Source organism: Aristolochia californica, unplaced genomic scaffold (assembly GCF_029961685.1).
Source record: "Aristolochia californica isolate CCGP_79_NKW_82.1479 unplaced genomic scaffold, dmAriCali1.0.hap1 SCAF_9, whole genome shotgun sequence".
NCBI classification, from domain to species: domain Eukaryota; kingdom Viridiplantae; phylum Streptophyta; class Magnoliopsida; order Piperales; family Aristolochiaceae; genus Aristolochia; species Aristolochia californica.
Window position 1 is genome coordinate 30,812,596 of NW_027182290.1, and position 15,164 is coordinate 30,827,759.

General features: G+C 39.7%; 4 protein-coding genes across 6 annotated transcripts; 3 read left to right on the forward strand and 1 right to left on the reverse strand.

Moving 5' to 3' along the window:
- Positions 1–887: 887 nt before the first annotated feature.
- LOC137942115 (remorin 4.1-like) lies at positions 888–2,185 on the forward strand. Its single transcript, XM_068787800.1, has 2 exons — positions 888–1,633; positions 1,779–2,185. The coding sequence occupies exons 1-2, from the start codon at positions 1,031–1,033 to the stop codon at positions 1,968–1,970; spliced, it is 795 nt and encodes a 264-aa protein (XP_068643901.1). The 5' UTR covers positions 888–1,030; the 3' UTR covers positions 1,971–2,185.
- A 1,061-nt stretch (positions 2,186–3,246) lies between these two features.
- On the forward strand, positions 3,247–6,629 carry LOC137941571 (translocation protein SEC62-like). Its single transcript, XM_068787039.1, has 5 exons — positions 3,247–3,394; positions 4,109–4,423; positions 4,888–5,089; positions 5,405–5,633; positions 6,213–6,629. The coding sequence occupies exons 1-5, from the start codon at positions 3,308–3,310 to the stop codon at positions 6,469–6,471; spliced, it is 1,092 nt and encodes a 363-aa protein (XP_068643140.1). The 5' UTR covers positions 3,247–3,307; the 3' UTR covers positions 6,472–6,629.
- Positions 6,630–6,986: 357 nt separating this feature from the next.
- On the reverse strand, positions 6,987–9,274 carry LOC137940763 (pentatricopeptide repeat-containing protein At2g27610-like). Its single transcript, XM_068785893.1, has one exon. The coding sequence runs from the start codon at positions 9,272–9,274 to the stop codon at positions 7,037–7,039; it is 2,238 nt and encodes a 745-aa protein (XP_068641994.1). The 3' UTR covers positions 6,987–7,036.
- A 1,991-nt stretch (positions 9,275–11,265) lies between these two features.
- Positions 11,266–15,111, forward strand: LOC137942235 (guanylate kinase 1-like). 3 transcript variants are annotated; one of them, XM_068787946.1, is made up of 11 exons: positions 11,266–11,568; positions 11,972–12,008; positions 12,176–12,283; positions 12,375–12,451; positions 12,534–12,663; positions 12,858–13,220; positions 13,656–13,777; positions 13,882–14,017; positions 14,109–14,154; positions 14,419–14,518; positions 14,605–15,111. In XM_068787946.1, the coding sequence occupies exons 2-11, from the start codon at positions 12,006–12,008 to the stop codon at positions 14,732–14,734; spliced, it is 1,215 nt and encodes a 404-aa protein (XP_068644047.1). In that variant the 5' UTR covers positions 11,266–11,568; positions 11,972–12,005; the 3' UTR covers positions 14,735–15,111. The 3 variants fall into 3 exon arrangements, with proteins under 3 accessions (XP_068644047.1, XP_068644048.1, XP_068644050.1); XM_068787947.1 differs by having other exon boundaries at positions 11,272–11,374; XM_068787949.1 differs by having other exon boundaries at positions 11,283–11,328.
- Positions 15,112–15,164: the final 53 nt, after the last annotated feature.

The window sequence follows — 15,164 nt, forward strand, 5'->3', positions numbered from 1 at the left end:
ATAATAAGCTTGAGTGAATTTATCTTTCAACTAGCTTAGGGCAAAGAAAAACTGAAGTTGAAGAGATCAGGTACAGTTTACTGCTTTCTGCAGCTTCATCTTCATCTTCAATCTTCATTTTAACCTTTTCATCCAGAAATCCAGATTAGAAAGATCTGTGAAGCCTGTTGTACAGTGGTCGAGATAATAATACCCGCGTTAGGATTACCTAACTGATCTTTACTCTCTCTCCAAGCGAAACCTGTCACTCTCCTTACATCAGGCGAAAAGACTTGAGCCTCACCATAATAAAACAGACAAGAAAATTAAAGCTTCGTTAGATCTGTTAGATCTTGATTGGACGACCATAGTATGTATCGGACAAAAACCGATTCAACAAAAACAGCGTAAACTAAATTACATTATCAAGAGACACGTGGAACTACATCAAACCTATAAAATTCAATCCCCGGGTGGAGTGCGCTCTTTCGGCAGCCATGCCATGCCATGCCGTCACCTCTGGTGGATTAACACAAAGTTTGACGTGACTTTTAACACGGGTCCAATCGTTGGCCACGTGTCCTTCGTCTGACGGTGCTTGGTGCTCGAAGCGCCGTCACAGTCAACAGCGTGAGACGCACCTTAAATTGTTAAACCCTGGTCATGGCCGTGCGTGCTTACGTGGCTCGCGCTTCCGCCCTTAATTTTTGACAGTGATCGTTAATCATGGGGGATCTAATTCGAATCTGTCATAAATGTCCCATCGGCGGAGCACTGGCGAGGCAGCCATGGCGAGTGATTTCGTCGAGGCTTCGTAGGCGTCGTGACTGACCGACTGAAACGAGATAAAATCATGAATCTGGCGATCTGTTTTTACGTGTTTACTGAACGGTCTCGGATGGTAGAGTTTCATGATGTGGATAATTTTCGGCATTGATTGAAAAAATGATTATAGTAGTTTCCGTCAGGAATCTTCTCTTCTCCGGTAGTGATTGGTCACGGTGGAAGCAGAAAGCGTACTGGAGCAAGGGAAGGGGAGTTTCGAGCTGTCATGTTGCATGATCAAAGCAGTAGTGGTGCGGGCAGCGGAGACAGAGAAGGTGAAGAAGGGCTGGAGGAGGATGAGATCAGAGACATCCATGCGGTGACGGTGCCGCCGCCGGCGAATCGGGGCAGGAGGAGGGAAGGCTGGGAGACGAGCAGCGTTCGGTCGACTAATCTCTCGGTTGGCAGTGAGGGCCTTAGCGACAACTTCACGACCATGAGTAGGGAGTTTAATGCGTTGGTACTAGCGGGTTCGGCGATCGAGAATCACCCCCGGGACGGCAGTAACGTTGGGATGAATTTGGTTAGGATCGGTGAGGATCTGGAAGAGACCAATCCTTTGGCTATTGTCCCGGATAACAGTCCCCTGGATCCTGTTCCTTCTCCTTTCCGAGCTGCTGCTTCTTCTTCGTCGTCTTCCGCCAATACCATTATGGAGGATGTGTCGATTCAAAGGGTGAAGAAAGAGGAGGTTGAGTCGAAGATTTCCGCTTGGCAGACGGCTAAGATCGCTAAGATTAACAATCGCTTCAAGAGAGAGGATGCGATCCTCAATGGTTGGGAGAGTGAAGAGATTCAGAAGGCTGCCACATGGATGAAGAAAGTAGAGGTACGCCTATTGCAGCCTTAGATTAATTATTATTCCATAATTATTCAGCAAACAAGTTTCCTTGTTTTTAGTATTTATTCCGCAATTCAATTCACCACGAACCTCCATTCATATTCTTTAGTATTTTTTTTTAAAAAATTATCAGAGAAAACTGGAAGAGAGGAGAGCCAAGGCGTTCGAGAAGATGCAGAACGATGTGGCAAAAGCGCGGCGGAAAGCCGAGGAGAAGAGGGCATCCGCGGAAGCTAAGAGAGGGACAAAGGTGGCTAGGGTTTTAGAAGTGACGAACTTGATGAGGGTTGTGGGCAGAGCTCCCACAAAGCGTTCCTTCTTCTAGTCCTCAACCCTAGCTTCTCCAGTTCGCGTACTAATACAATAGCGTACACCCTAGATAGATGGATGGTTCTTGAGGAGACGTATCGAAACCGAATGTTTACGGCGAAGTAACAGAAAGTGCTGGCTCCGATTGTGATTGTCGTATAAAGATGTATGTGAATACTAGTTATGCTTGGTTTGCCGATGCCATGGCCTTGCTTCAAGTCTCAAGGCCTCATGGACATGAATTTTCACAAACTGAATACCATTTCAATGCCCTTTCATTCTTCCCGATTTGCATGGGATTTCATTGTACGTACGAGACGGAGTGTAATGTTGATCTTCAGTCCAGTACGCACAAGTAATCTCTGCAATTCATTATCCATTTCCGTCCTTGGCAGCCGCCCTCGATCGGTGACGGCAATGGAAGCCATGAACAGGGAAGGCAAATAATGCGATTTAGACAGTCTCAGCCATCTTTGTATTTCCAAAATCATGACATCAATAATTGCTCCTGTGCATTATACGAGCTTTCTTTCTAATCATATGGGAAAAACCTGCGATTTTTCGTCGGCTTATGGTTTAGGATTTCGATTCTACTATGTTCATCTGCGGACAGGATAAAACATAGTTGGCCAATAGACATCTATCACTTCAAAAAATCCCATTTTCGTATCTATCCTCTTTTATCATCTCTTAAGCCATCTTATCATGTAAAATCTAAAGAAGAAGTGGTCCATAAGTCAAACGGAGGAAAACCCAGACACGATTCCGTCTCTAGTAGTGTTGATTTCAATGGAACGAGCGAGCTTTTGGCAGGTTGATTTCAATGGAACGAGCGAGAATAGAAAACTCTGGCTCCAGGGAGGAAAAATATATAAAGAGATATGCACCAACTTATATAACTATAAAGTCCATGTCACCTCTAATTACAAAGTTGCCTTATTTACCATAATGTCACTCCCTTTTTTAATATTTTTATAATACTGAGATTGATTTGTTAATAGATGTGTAATTAATATTTATTGGAATAAAAATTAATTTATTTGAGAATAAGTATTTTAAATTAATTTTTAAAATTAATTTTTATGTCAACTTTTTGTTATTTTATTAATACCAATGTAATTTTTTATATTTAAATATTTTAAAATTGTATTTTCTCTAAAAAAAATAGAAGAGTTAAATAAAAAAAAAGAGAGCTCTACATGCTTCTTGTAAAATAGAGTTTAGAGCCGTTAGAAAAAAAGGGTTCAAAATGGCCTGAGTAAAATGAAATGCTAGCAACAAGCAAACAACCAACCGGCGCCGGTTTCCTCTTATTTAGGTTTCGACACGCGCGAGACAGAGGAAGAAACGGAAATGACGAAATCAGGGGCCGAGAAAAAGAAAGCCCGACGAGCCGGTGTCCAAAACGGCGCGAGAGATCTCACCGAAATCACGCCCAAGGTTGGTTTCTTTTCTTTTCCCCCCACTGTTTTACTCTTTGTTATCTTCCTCTGTTTCTTGATCTAGGGTTTGTAGTTCGTTGAATTTCTCGGAAAAGGTTTTGATCCGTTTCTTGTGTGTGGATTCCCTTCGCCATTTTTAATTTTGGAAGTGAATTGTCTCAATTCGTTTGGATCTCCAAATGGGTCTTGGGTACTGGGTTTTGGCATTTTAGTTGGGATTTACAGTTTTCTAAAAGATGATTGTTGTTGTGTTTTGTATGTCTATCCTCTTGGTCTAGCCTCGTGGTGTTTTTCAATTTTCGGATTTGCAGCCTTTTCTCTTTTTGAGTTTACTATTTAGTGAAAATTTGATTTTGCGATTAAAATGGACAATGGTTTTGGATTTTTCCTTATCACTTTTTTCCATACTGTCGAATAAATCATACCTAAGTTGTAAGACCATGCTATAGCCCGAGATAAGGAAGGAAGGGAAACTGAAAGAATGCGTTGTGTAAATGGTAGGTTTAGCTTTAATTGTTTATAGTTCATGTGACCCCTATGATTTGGTTGATAGCTAGTACTGCACTTCTCACTTAGTGAAATTTGGAGAACCTAAGATCTCGTATGTATTTACGATTCTTAATTATAGAAAAAAGGTGAAGATGATTAATTTTTTATTGTATTTATTCCTGAATTTCCACATTCTGATTTCTGAGGGTTATTGTTTGTGCAGAAGCAGTCTGGTGGGAAGGATGTTTACCAGTTGTTCGCAGATAAAGTAAGGGATCATAAGCAACTAGAATCTAGATGGGCCGTCTTACAAGAGACACGAGTAGAGTATTTCAGAGGGAAGCACTTTGTTAGCTTTTTGAGAAACCATCCAGAACTCAAGGAGATATTGGGACCAGATAAAAATCTCGAACCAGAAGATATTGCTGATATTTTTCTGGGAAAAAATCTTCTAGTGAGATGTGATCGTGTTGTCAAAACTGTTAGACCTGGCAAGAAAAAGTTATCCACTTGGCCAGCTCATTTGGAAATCTTCCCTGTAAGTAACTCTCATCTTTTCAAGAAACGTAATTTCAAAATTTCAGTATTATAAATCCTTTTGCTAGTATCATACTTGTGGGATTTTTTTTTTTTGTTTCAAAAACTTGTGGTACATGAGTTTTTTCCTGCAGACTGCTCTGAGTTCTTGTAGTATGCTGCAGGCTTATATATTTTTTTGTTCTTCACTTCAAATTATGTTGTATAAAATAAAATAAAATGTTTTTAAGGAAAAAGTAAAAAGAGATATTTTGAACTGCTTAGTTTCAAGTAGTGACAAACTCAAACAATAAGGTAAACTTTTTAGGCCATAACTTTGACAATTTTAATTATTAAACTTTCAGCTAAATAACTATAGAATATTCCTACAAATGTGAACTGTGTCCTTGTTTGTGTCTAGGTAATTATAACTAGTAAAAATGTTTCTTGTCTGATATGCTCTAATACTGTCTTATCCTGTGGCAGGATCAAATCTTTTCAGAAAATGATGCCTTCTTTGCATGGACATTTGCAAAACGAAGGCCTTTGTGGCAAACAATTCTATCATTCCTTTGGCCGGTGGCTACTTTAGCAATTTGCCTGTTTCCTATATTCCCTCATAGCTGCAAGCTGATAGTTCTGTACTCATGCGCTGGAATTCTGCTGCTTATACTAAGTCTTCTGCTTGGTAAGTCCAGCTCAAAAAATGCCCTTCATCGTTCATGGCTTATTCAATAATTTTAGATGCTGGTAATCCTTTTTTTTCTCTTTTTGATGCACTTCACCTGTAACCCAAATGCTTGAACCTCTAGTAAATAAATCATGTGTAGAAGCATGAGTCTTGGCCAAAGAAGTGCATCATTTTGCTTCTCTGAACTGGAAAGTAGCCGTGTCTGTTTCAATACCAATATTTTCTTCTGTTTACTCATTAGATATAATAATGTTGGTGTCTGATCTTTTCGGGCCCCTATACTCATCCAGTGAAATTATTACTTAATTGCAGTGAGATCCATGATCTTTGGTGCTATATGGATCCTTCTTGGAAAACGGGTTTGGTTTTTCCCAAATATTCTGGCAGAAGAAGCTACTTTATCAGAGTTGTTTCGATTTTGGCCGAAGAAAGATGAAGATGAACGACCCAAGTGGACATCCAGACTTACTTATGCTATACTTGCTGTATTGGTCATACTGCTCCTGAGGCACCATGCACCAGATGAGGCTGCTAGAGCCAGGTCAGTTTCATATTCTTGCTCAGTTGATCAAGTTGTTTTTTTGAAAGAAATAAACATTCATTTATGAGGGATTGAGACATTAAGAGGCAAGTAGGGCCAATATTTTAATGCATTTGTTCATTTGCAAACCAAATTTATATTTTCCATCGATTTTGACCTTATGGTGGCTGGTTGATGGTTGTGTCTCCTGACATCAGTTTTCAGTAGTATTTTGTTGTTGTTTTTGTCACTGTTGTTGTATTTCTGATTTTTATTCAAAAATCGTGGCTATTATCCGAAAGGAAAAGAAAAAATAGATTGGAAGTAGATTTATGTTTTCTGAAAAGAAAGAATTACTGCATTGTCTAACAGTGGTTGCTATCTCCCATCTCTTTACCTATGAGCAATTAGACCTACTGGAGTGTTAGTGGCAAGTCTCATTGAGAACCTTTGAATGGATTGAAATCTCTAACCTTTTCCCCTAGGCAGTGTTGAGAACCTAAATTTGATTGACCTGCATGAAGTTGTCTTTGAGACACATAGTACATGTTTCTTCTTGTTCGTAGCTGTTGCCTCAATTTGTGGATTATACTTGTGCAGGTATCAGAAGCGCGTTTCAAACATCATCGATGATGTTCTTGAATGGTCACCGAGATTAGCTTTGTCAGGAATGATGGAAAAGCAACAAATTGTGGTTAATGATACTGAGACAAATAAAGAATCCGGAGACGGTAATAATAAAGGAGACCCTACTGGAGACTCCACAATATCAGATAATGTGGACGAGGAAACCTTCTCTGGCATACAAACTACTGAAGATGATAACAGGGAAGATGGGTTTGAAAATAATGATATATAAATTAGTTGGTATATTCAGGTTGAAAGAAAAAAATGAATGGTATACCATTTTTATTTTTCTTTTTTCTTTTTTTTTTAATTTAGAATTATAAGCAGCAGTCCAAGTGTTTGGAGTTTCGAAATTGGACACTTTTTGCCTAATAAAATAGTTTATATCAATTTGCCCAATATTTATTTTACCTGCCCTGTGCCAAGGGCTGCTGACAAATTAAGTAAATGGAAGTAGCTAGTGATGAATGGTTATTGGGAATTAGAACAAATTCCTGTCGAGATACTGTTTTTTTTGCAGCTACAGCAGTTAAAATTACTGGGTCTTTCGAGTTATCTTGTATTTGATCTCGAGTTGTACAAAATGACCACAGAGAATTGAGATTTGAATCGAATCACATGATGCAGAACTCCAATGTGAGAACACTGCAAAGTTCGAATCACAGGGTATGTTTGCTTCCTTAGGAAGCCATAGAAGTAACTGTAAACCAAAAAGTTTCTGATATAACTTTAATGAATGTCTGGTATTCCTTTACAAATCATGTAGCTGACTCCCAAAACTAGGCACATATCCATTTTTACAGATCAAATAGATGACCATTCTCTCGTAACTGCTGGTTCACCTCATCGAGTTTCCTATAGATCTGCCTACTCTCTGGATGATTCTCATCACTAGCCCCAAACCTATGAACCTTGCCGTTCAACTCGATCCAGCTATAACCAATTTCTTTTCTCATTTGTCCTTCATTCATCCTCATTCTCACTTTTGCCGACTCATCTAATTTTCCTATACTCGCATAGAAGTTTGAAACCAGTACATGGGAAGCTGCATCATCTGGCGCGAATTGAAGCAAGTGTCTTGATGCAAGACTGCCAAAATGCGAATCTCCGTTTAGCTTGCACACATTTACCAGTGTTCTCCATAACAAAGGTGAAGCTACAAAGGGGCTCTCTTTAACAAATTCTATTGCTTTCGACACATAGCCAGCTCGGCCCAATAGATCGATCATGCAAGCGTGGTGCTCCAATCCTGGCTTTATTCCGTATCTTCTCTCCATTGTGTTATATAATCGAAAACCATCTTCATACAAGCCTGAATAGCAACATGCTTGAAGGGTAACCACTAATGTGATAGCATCTACAGCGAATCCTTCTCCCTCCATTTTCTCACAGAATGCCAGAGCTTCCTTTCCTCTCCCATGAAGAGCATAAGCAGAAATCATGGCATTCCAGGTGACGGTGTCACGGTCAACCATGTCACTGAACCTGCTATAAGAATTTTCAATGCTCCCACATTTTGCATACATGGTTATTAATGCATTACCAACTGTAGTATGATTCTCCAATCCCACTTTTATCATGTAGGCATGCAGGCATTTGCCTTTGGCTAGAGAAGCCTCTTCAGCAGATAAACTGAATAACAGTGCAAAAGTGGCAGTATCTGGTTTTGTTCCATTTAATCTTATTCTGTTGAACAAAATGAATGGGTTTTCTTTTTCCCCATCTGCCTCCACATACCCACCTAGAAGTGCATTAAAACAAACAATATTTTGAACTTGAAGACCGTCGAAAATCCGTCTTGCAGACTTCATATCTCCACATTTGGAATAAGCATCTACCAGAGCAGTAGCCACATAAACGTCTGAAAGATAACCCTGCTTTATCACAGGGCCATGTATTTGAAGCACAAGCTCCAAGTTCTTACTCTTGGAACAACCGTTGATCAGAGCAGCCAAACAGCTCGAATCAAGGTCGATGCGCAATTTAAGCATCATCTTGAACCCATCTATAGCTTTCTTGAAATGTCTACTTTTCATATAAACAGACAGAATTGCAGTCCAAGAAACCAAATTTTTCTCACCCATCCAACAAAACATTCTCTCAGCTTCTTCAACCAATCCATTCCTGCCATACATAGTTATAACGGCATTCCCAACTGAGAGGTCATATAATCTGCCATATTTAACAGCAAGACCATGTATCTGCATTCCTGCAGCTAAATATGCAGATTCATCGCAAGAACTAAGGACATTCGTCAGTGTATACTCACTTGGTTCCAAACCGGAATCTAGTAAGCTGCAAAAAACCTTTACTGCCTTCTCACCGTCTTCTGACTTTGCATATCCAGAAATCATGGAACTAAAACACCTGACATCGACGTAAACAAGGCCATTAAAAATGATTTCTGCTTCATCCATTGCCCCACATTTTGAGTACATAGAAAGCAAAGAAGTACCAACGATCAAATCTGTTTCAACTCCGCTTTTAATAACCAAGCAATGAATCTGCTCGCCCATATTTCGATCCTTTCGAGTTCCACATGCCTGCAAAATTGCCGTGCATGTGTGACCATTAAATGATTCTCCAGATCGATGCATTTGACGCGCAAGTCCAAATACAGATTCAAGGTCGTCAATCTGGGAATACCCATTTAAAAGAGTGGTCCATGTGATTGTGTTCTTAATAGGCATTTCTTCGAGAACCTGTCGAGCATTGTCAAGTTCGGAAAATTTCGAATACAAGTTTACGAGATTGTTTCCCGGGAAAATGTCAGTATGAGAACCCGATTTGAGTAAAAACGCGTGAATTGCCATGCCCAGGAGAAGGCCTTCGGATCGGATTGAGATTTGGAGGAGGTGAGGCCAGTCATTTGAAAGAGATGGCTTCCCATGAGCACATGTGGTTGAAAGGAACGATGGAGAACGTTTTTTGGTTAGTAAGGGGCTCAAATCGTATTCAGAGATGTTAGTCCTACTTATCCTCACCGAGGGCTTCGAAGTGAAGGCGAGTGATGGAGCGGGAGCAAGGATAGACATGGAATGACAGACGTCCGGGGGCAGGTATTTCAGTACACTAATCAGCTGCCGTCACCGGCAGTTATCTTCAACCATTCACCCGTCTTTCTCCTTCACGGCCCACCGATACGATTACCAACTGAAAATTGCCCAGTAGGATACTCGATTGATACAGTTAGACCCATTAATATTTACTGTTAACCAAAGTTTAGCAGGGGAACCCATTCTGCACCAGTAATTGCTTCTTCGCAGACCAGAGGTTTTGGCTGTAGCAGGTGCTCTCTGCAGTTCACTCCACGCAAATGGAAGTCTCTGACATGGTTGTACGCGCACCATGGATACTATACGTCATTTCCATTTGATTAAACACAACACCAGTCGGCGACCCAAACCTGTGAAGTTCATCTCATCAGACGTCAAACGACATATCCACTATCGTCGTTCTCGAAAGGGCGTTTTCATGGTTGATTTCTCTATGCTGCAGTCAACGTAGTCGGCAGATGTTATCCGTTATCCCCAAATAAGATTTCGTTTTACTCCCGTTCAACGCGGACCCAAAACCATTAGACTATATATGGTCGACCTATCTCCAGCAGAATTTTCTTCTCAATTATAAAAATTAAAAGATATAGGCCAAAAGAAGACAGAAGAAGATTTATGAAACCTCTTTTCGAGTTCTAAAATTTTGTTTCTACAACCAGAAGATCCACTAATGGCGTCCGGACCCGGAGAAAGAAAGAAAATCGTCTTTGTCGTCGAGGAAGTCGGCTTAGGTAACATGGAAGCCTACAAATTTACAGATGGGCCGCCGGCCTAGGATTCCAGAAAATAAAAAAAATGGACACCCTTTTTCCATCTCTGTTGACCGACAGGTGATTCGTTCTGTCTCTGCATCGCCGCGACGAAGACGAGTGGAGTGAAAAAGATCGACGTCCTTTACAGCTCACCAGCCACGAAGCTCGTACCAACTTGCCCTGCCAATTTGCCCACTCCTGACTCCACTCCTCTTCTCTTTCCTAAGTAAATATCCTTTCGTAATTCTTAATCTTAAACTAGGAATATAAGAAAGCTAATATTGGATTTCAGAAACGGGAGCGATTTATCATCTGCTGGTCTTGAAAAATCCTCAGATTACTTCGACTCTGTCCACAAAAAAGAACCCGTGATTGAATCTGACATTCTGGGAAATTCCACACCAGCGAATCTCTCTCCATGGCAGATGCTACAACTTTAAAACGAATAATCATTTTACCCTTGATTATGTGATAAAAATTGAAGACGGGATTTTAAAATGATTCAGTAATATAACGGAATTCGTTTGATCCTTGTAAGAAATCCTTCTAGTCAAAGATATCAGATAAGAGAAAGCCCTCCGGCCTTTATAGTCAGCTTTTCATCATCGATGGCTTGCGTAAAAACACAGCAAAGTGAGGGAGAGGAACGAAATGGGAGAAGAAACAACTGGTTAGTAGTGCAAATAATAAGAATGAAGAAATAAGGGGCCAATAGAGGCATCTGGTGGAGAAGTTTCTCCCGCAAGTGCTCCCTTTTGATTAATCTTTGATAACAAAAAGATGATTCTCTTTTCAGTTTTTGAAGGACCAGAGAAAAAGGGTAGAATCCACCACCCTGCCCCTTGATGCCTGAAGGAGTGTGTCCCACTTTTGCCGTGTGGAACGGTTCAACCCCATTATGGATATTGATAATAGGTCATGGTCAAGTATAGATCGCCATCATGTGGACCCCCACGGCATGGACGGCGCCACTCGTGCTTCGTCTCGAACCTCGCTGAAACCTTTTCCTTGGGGGTCACACGAAAGTCCCAAAAACTTCTTTTTTATATATATATATATAATTAAATACTATTTTTTTCATTTATATAAATATTTATATAAATGGCAAATCGGAAAGAAAAAGGTTTCACGGCTTCGTCGTTAATTTGAAAAAATAAAATTCTCAATTTTCTTTTGTTTAAATTCCCTTTCCGTCTCCTGGCTTTGAACGCCGAAGCGAAGCTTCCTATATAATGTCGTGTCTGCGGCGTCTCCCGTGGATTGAAATTTCAGAAGAAAAAAGTATCCCTCTTTTCTTCCGCGGGTGTTTCGATCCTTCGTTTGCAATGTACAGCATTCAATTGGCCATATCAGACCTTCTGCTTCGGATTGTTTTACTTTTTATAATTTAGCGGAGAAGTTACTGTTTTTAGAGGATGAGTTTGAGATTCTATCTGATAATAGTTTCTTTCCTTCTGGACACCGTTATATTGATTTAAGCGTGCAGGAGTTGTTAGATCCAACCATCTTAACGAATTTGAGGTGGCTTCCTGGCTGCTCTTACTCGTCGCCTTCTATTTTGTACTGTTTTCTTCTTTATGATTTTGTTTTGATCGGTGGAAGGTGTTTCCCAAGTTCTTTTTATGTCGTTTTTGTTTCCATGAATGTTGCACGTGATCTATTTGTTGATGGACTTGATTGGCTTAGAAAAAATTAATTTATACTCTCAATTCATGTACTCTTTTCTGTGTTTACTATTGTATTGAACCTGTTTTTTATTCTATTATGGGCTTCCTCTCTGTGTATGATCTATTTCTTCTGGATATAAGGATTCGCTTTTCATTGTGCTCTTCATCAAGAGTTAGATTCAACTTTTAAAGTGGCTCTTTGGTAGTCTATAATTTTTTTCTAGCCAGCACGTTGAGTTGGATTTTACGCTTTTCAGGTTAGGAGATTGATTCTGGAAGCAGGATTTCTCTATGGTGAGGTTTCTATCGAATCACATTTCATAAACGTAGTAAGATAGAAAGAAACCTTGAAATATATTTGCTGAATGTTTCCGTATTCTTGGAGGACCCACCAGCTGGATTTTATTTGATTCGCTTTTCTTGTTTCATACTGTTGATTGTTCATATGATATTGTTTCCAGGGAGAAGCACAAGAGTCGTTCCTCGATGTTCTTGAACAAGACTCCCCTGTTGGTTTTGATTTAAAATCTGGAGGATATCAAACTTCTATTGTTCTTGGTCAAAAGATAGTAAGTGGTCGATGGACCTCAGCTAACTTTTGTTTCATATAGCTGACATTGGAATTCATATTTCTCATTGAATGCATTTTTTATTTTTCAGTATTTTGTTAGTGGAGGTACAGATGGTGCAGCACTGTCCTTTGATGTCCAGATTTTTGATAAATCAACAGGAAAACGGTGAGACTATTTTGCAGTAGATCTTTACTAGTGTACGCCCTCGGTCTGGATTGGAAGCTCTGACTTATGGCCAATTTGGCAGGTTAATTCCAACTGTATTGGGCACACAGCCAACACTATCTGAAGGCCATTCGGCGGTGCTTTTAAATAAAGACAGACTTCTGATTCTTAAGAGGGACTCGGCACCAGACGACTGCATCTGGTTCCTTGAGGTTTGTGTATAAACTGCTGTGGCAAATGAAATTTCTTGTCTCATATTTACCATTGGCAGGGGAGCACCATGTGAAAGGTGTACACATAATCATTTTGGGATGTCGTTTTATTAGATCTGTAATTGCTGTTGATAAGACATCATTTTGAATTTCAACTGTAGTCTAACTTGTCCCTGTCATGTGTTATTTTTCAGGTGGACACACCATTTGTCAAAGAGCTGAAGAAGCTCCTTGGAAGTGAGGTGGTTGCTTGGAGCAAGGGGGTTAAAGGGGATGCACCTAAGCCTGTAGTTATCAGTGGACCTTCAGGCGTTGGGAAAGGGACTCTAATATCCAAACTCATGAAGGACTTTCCATCTACATTTGGGTTTTCAGTGAGCCATACAACAAGGTCACCAAGAGAGAATGAGAAGGATGGGGTTCATTATCATTTTAGTGAACGAAGTATAATGGAAAAAGATATACAAGATGGAAAGTTCCTTGAATCTGCTAATGTGCATGGAAATCTCTATGGGACCAGTGTTGAAGCAGTAGAAACTGTAACAGATTCAGGAAAGGTAAGATTCTTAGTGTGTGATTTGTGGAACCATTATCCTCCACTTCATGGGGACTTCACATATGTAAAGAGTTCAGTGTGAGTGTGGTTTTTTCCCAAATTCTCATGGAATCATCAATTTGAACTTTCTTGTTAACATCTTTCATCTTAAACATTTGAGGCTTCTATGTTACCTACAAACTTTTGAATGCCCAATATCTTGATAGGTGGATCGAACTTCATGGTGGATTGCCCTATAGTCACTAGAATCTGAATTACTTGGTGCTTGTTTCATTTAAAATTTGTCAAGGTTTTCTCCTCCAAGTGAATGCTTGACGAGAACTCACCTAGGGTGTATAGAAACTGTTCTCTTCTTATGTTTCAGATGGATAATGAACTACATGTGCCTACTCACTTGATACAACCAGTTGTGATTATTCTTTTTTGTTTCCCGTAGAGATGCATATTAGACATTGATGTCCAAGGTGCTCGATCTGTCAAAGCAAGTTCTCTTGAAGTGGTTTCAATCTTTATCTGCCCACCATCTTTTGAAGAACTTGAAAAGCGCCTTAGGGCACGGTATATGTTTGGAGCCTTTGAATTAAGTTTTCATTTGATCTTCAGCTATGGCTCTTGCATTCATTTTGAAAATGGATTTGGATGCATTTTGTTTTTGAAACTAGGGGAACTGAAACCGAGGAACAGATCCAAAAACGTCTGAGAAATGCCAAGGCTGAGCTTGAGCAAGGGAAGACATCTGGTCTATTTGAGCACCTTCTGGTAAATGATGATCTTGAAGCATGTTATACAAATCTTAAGGTAAATTTTGCTTCATAAACCTACTTTTAAGAACTGAGTTTCTTAAAATATGCTAGACTTCAGACCTTCTGATATAGTTAATTTAATGCAGAAAATCCTGAATCTTGACGGGCAGAGTAATGACAAGTGCCAACAATGTGAGTTTTATATATGTCTGGCACTTCATTGGTTTTTCCTTTTTTGTTTTTTGAATGTTGATTATACATACTATTTCAAAACAAAATGTTGATTATACATACACATTGCACCCCTTTTCCATAGTGAGACTTGAATCCAAGACCTCATACTAGAAAGGTCCCCGTGTGGCTATTGAGCTAAAGAACGAATCCACATTTTTTATAAGTATTTTGATGATTCTGCTTAAAATCAGCCTCTGCCTGAATTCAAAATCTGTCGTGCAGTTATAGAGAATGGTGAACTTCCTGTTGGTCACATGGAGACTGATCAGAAAGTCCTTATCAATTGTGAAACTACTGAACTTGGGAAAGCATCAAGTAAACTGTAAGTTTTTTGCATACTCGTCTCAAAGATTAATTTTTTGTAACATATGCATAAATTGTTGATTATCGGTTTGCTTGGCGAAGCAGATCTGTGCTTGATGTATCTTCACTTAAAGGAGGTGCACCAGGGCGGACTAGAGGATTGAAAGTTTATGCTATTGAACGATTTGCTGATGGTCTGAATGGAGTAAAGCAAGTGCAGAATTCCCTATATTGAACCATTTGGAGATGAGATTTCATGGTGTGATACTAATTGGTATCCCAATTTTTTATTTAGCTTAGCAGGGTAACTGATGGTAACAGATTCTTACATTTGACGACCTCACATTGGATACGGAAGATGCAGAGATTGCTGAACACCGTCAGTTTTCTTCTTTCTTCTTTGGCAGCTGAGTGATAATAAGTTTCTTTTCTTAGCTTGTCAAAAAGTGTTTTGTCATTGTATCACGGTAATGATGATTCCCATTTCCTCATGAGTTAAGGATTAGCATGCCTTGTTCAAATCTACCATTTCACGCTTTGGACTCAAATATCTGAGCACAGAATAGATAAAGGAGGTGACACTACAAACAACTTTACACTGGCAGATGCTAACACAGTGGCTTTTCTTCGGAAATTTTGGAAAGACATGTCAGAGACGAGAACAT

Excerpts from the sequence above, each read along its gene's own strand:
- LOC137942115 (XM_068787800.1), top strand. The coding sequence starts at position 1,031 with ATGTTGCATGATCAAAGCAGTAGTGGTGCGGGCAGCGGAGACAGAGAA. Across the intron at positions 1,634-1,778 it reads CATGGATGAAGAAAGTAGAG|AGAAAACTGGAAGAGAGGAG; the intron begins GTACGCCTATTG and ends AAAAATTATCAG.
- LOC137941571 (XM_068787039.1), top strand. The coding sequence starts at position 3,308 with ATGACGAAATCAGGGGCCGAGAAAAAGAAAGCCCGACGAGCCGGTGTC. Across the intron at positions 4,424-4,887 it reads CTCATTTGGAAATCTTCCCT|GATCAAATCTTTTCAGAAAA; the intron begins GTAAGTAACTCT and ends ATCCTGTGGCAG. Across the intron at positions 5,634-6,212 it reads GATGAGGCTGCTAGAGCCAG|GTATCAGAAGCGCGTTTCAA; the intron begins GTCAGTTTCATA and ends ATACTTGTGCAG.
- LOC137940763 (XM_068785893.1), bottom strand. The coding sequence starts at position 9,274 with ATGTCTATCCTTGCTCCCGCTCCATCACTCGCCTTCACTTCGAAGCCC.
- LOC137942235 (XM_068787946.1), top strand. Across the intron at positions 12,452-12,533 it reads GATAAATCAACAGGAAAACG|GTTAATTCCAACTGTATTGG; the intron begins GTGAGACTATTT and ends CCAATTTGGCAG. Across the intron at positions 13,778-13,881 it reads GAAAAGCGCCTTAGGGCACG|GGGAACTGAAACCGAGGAAC; the intron begins GTATATGTTTGG and ends TTTTGAAACTAG.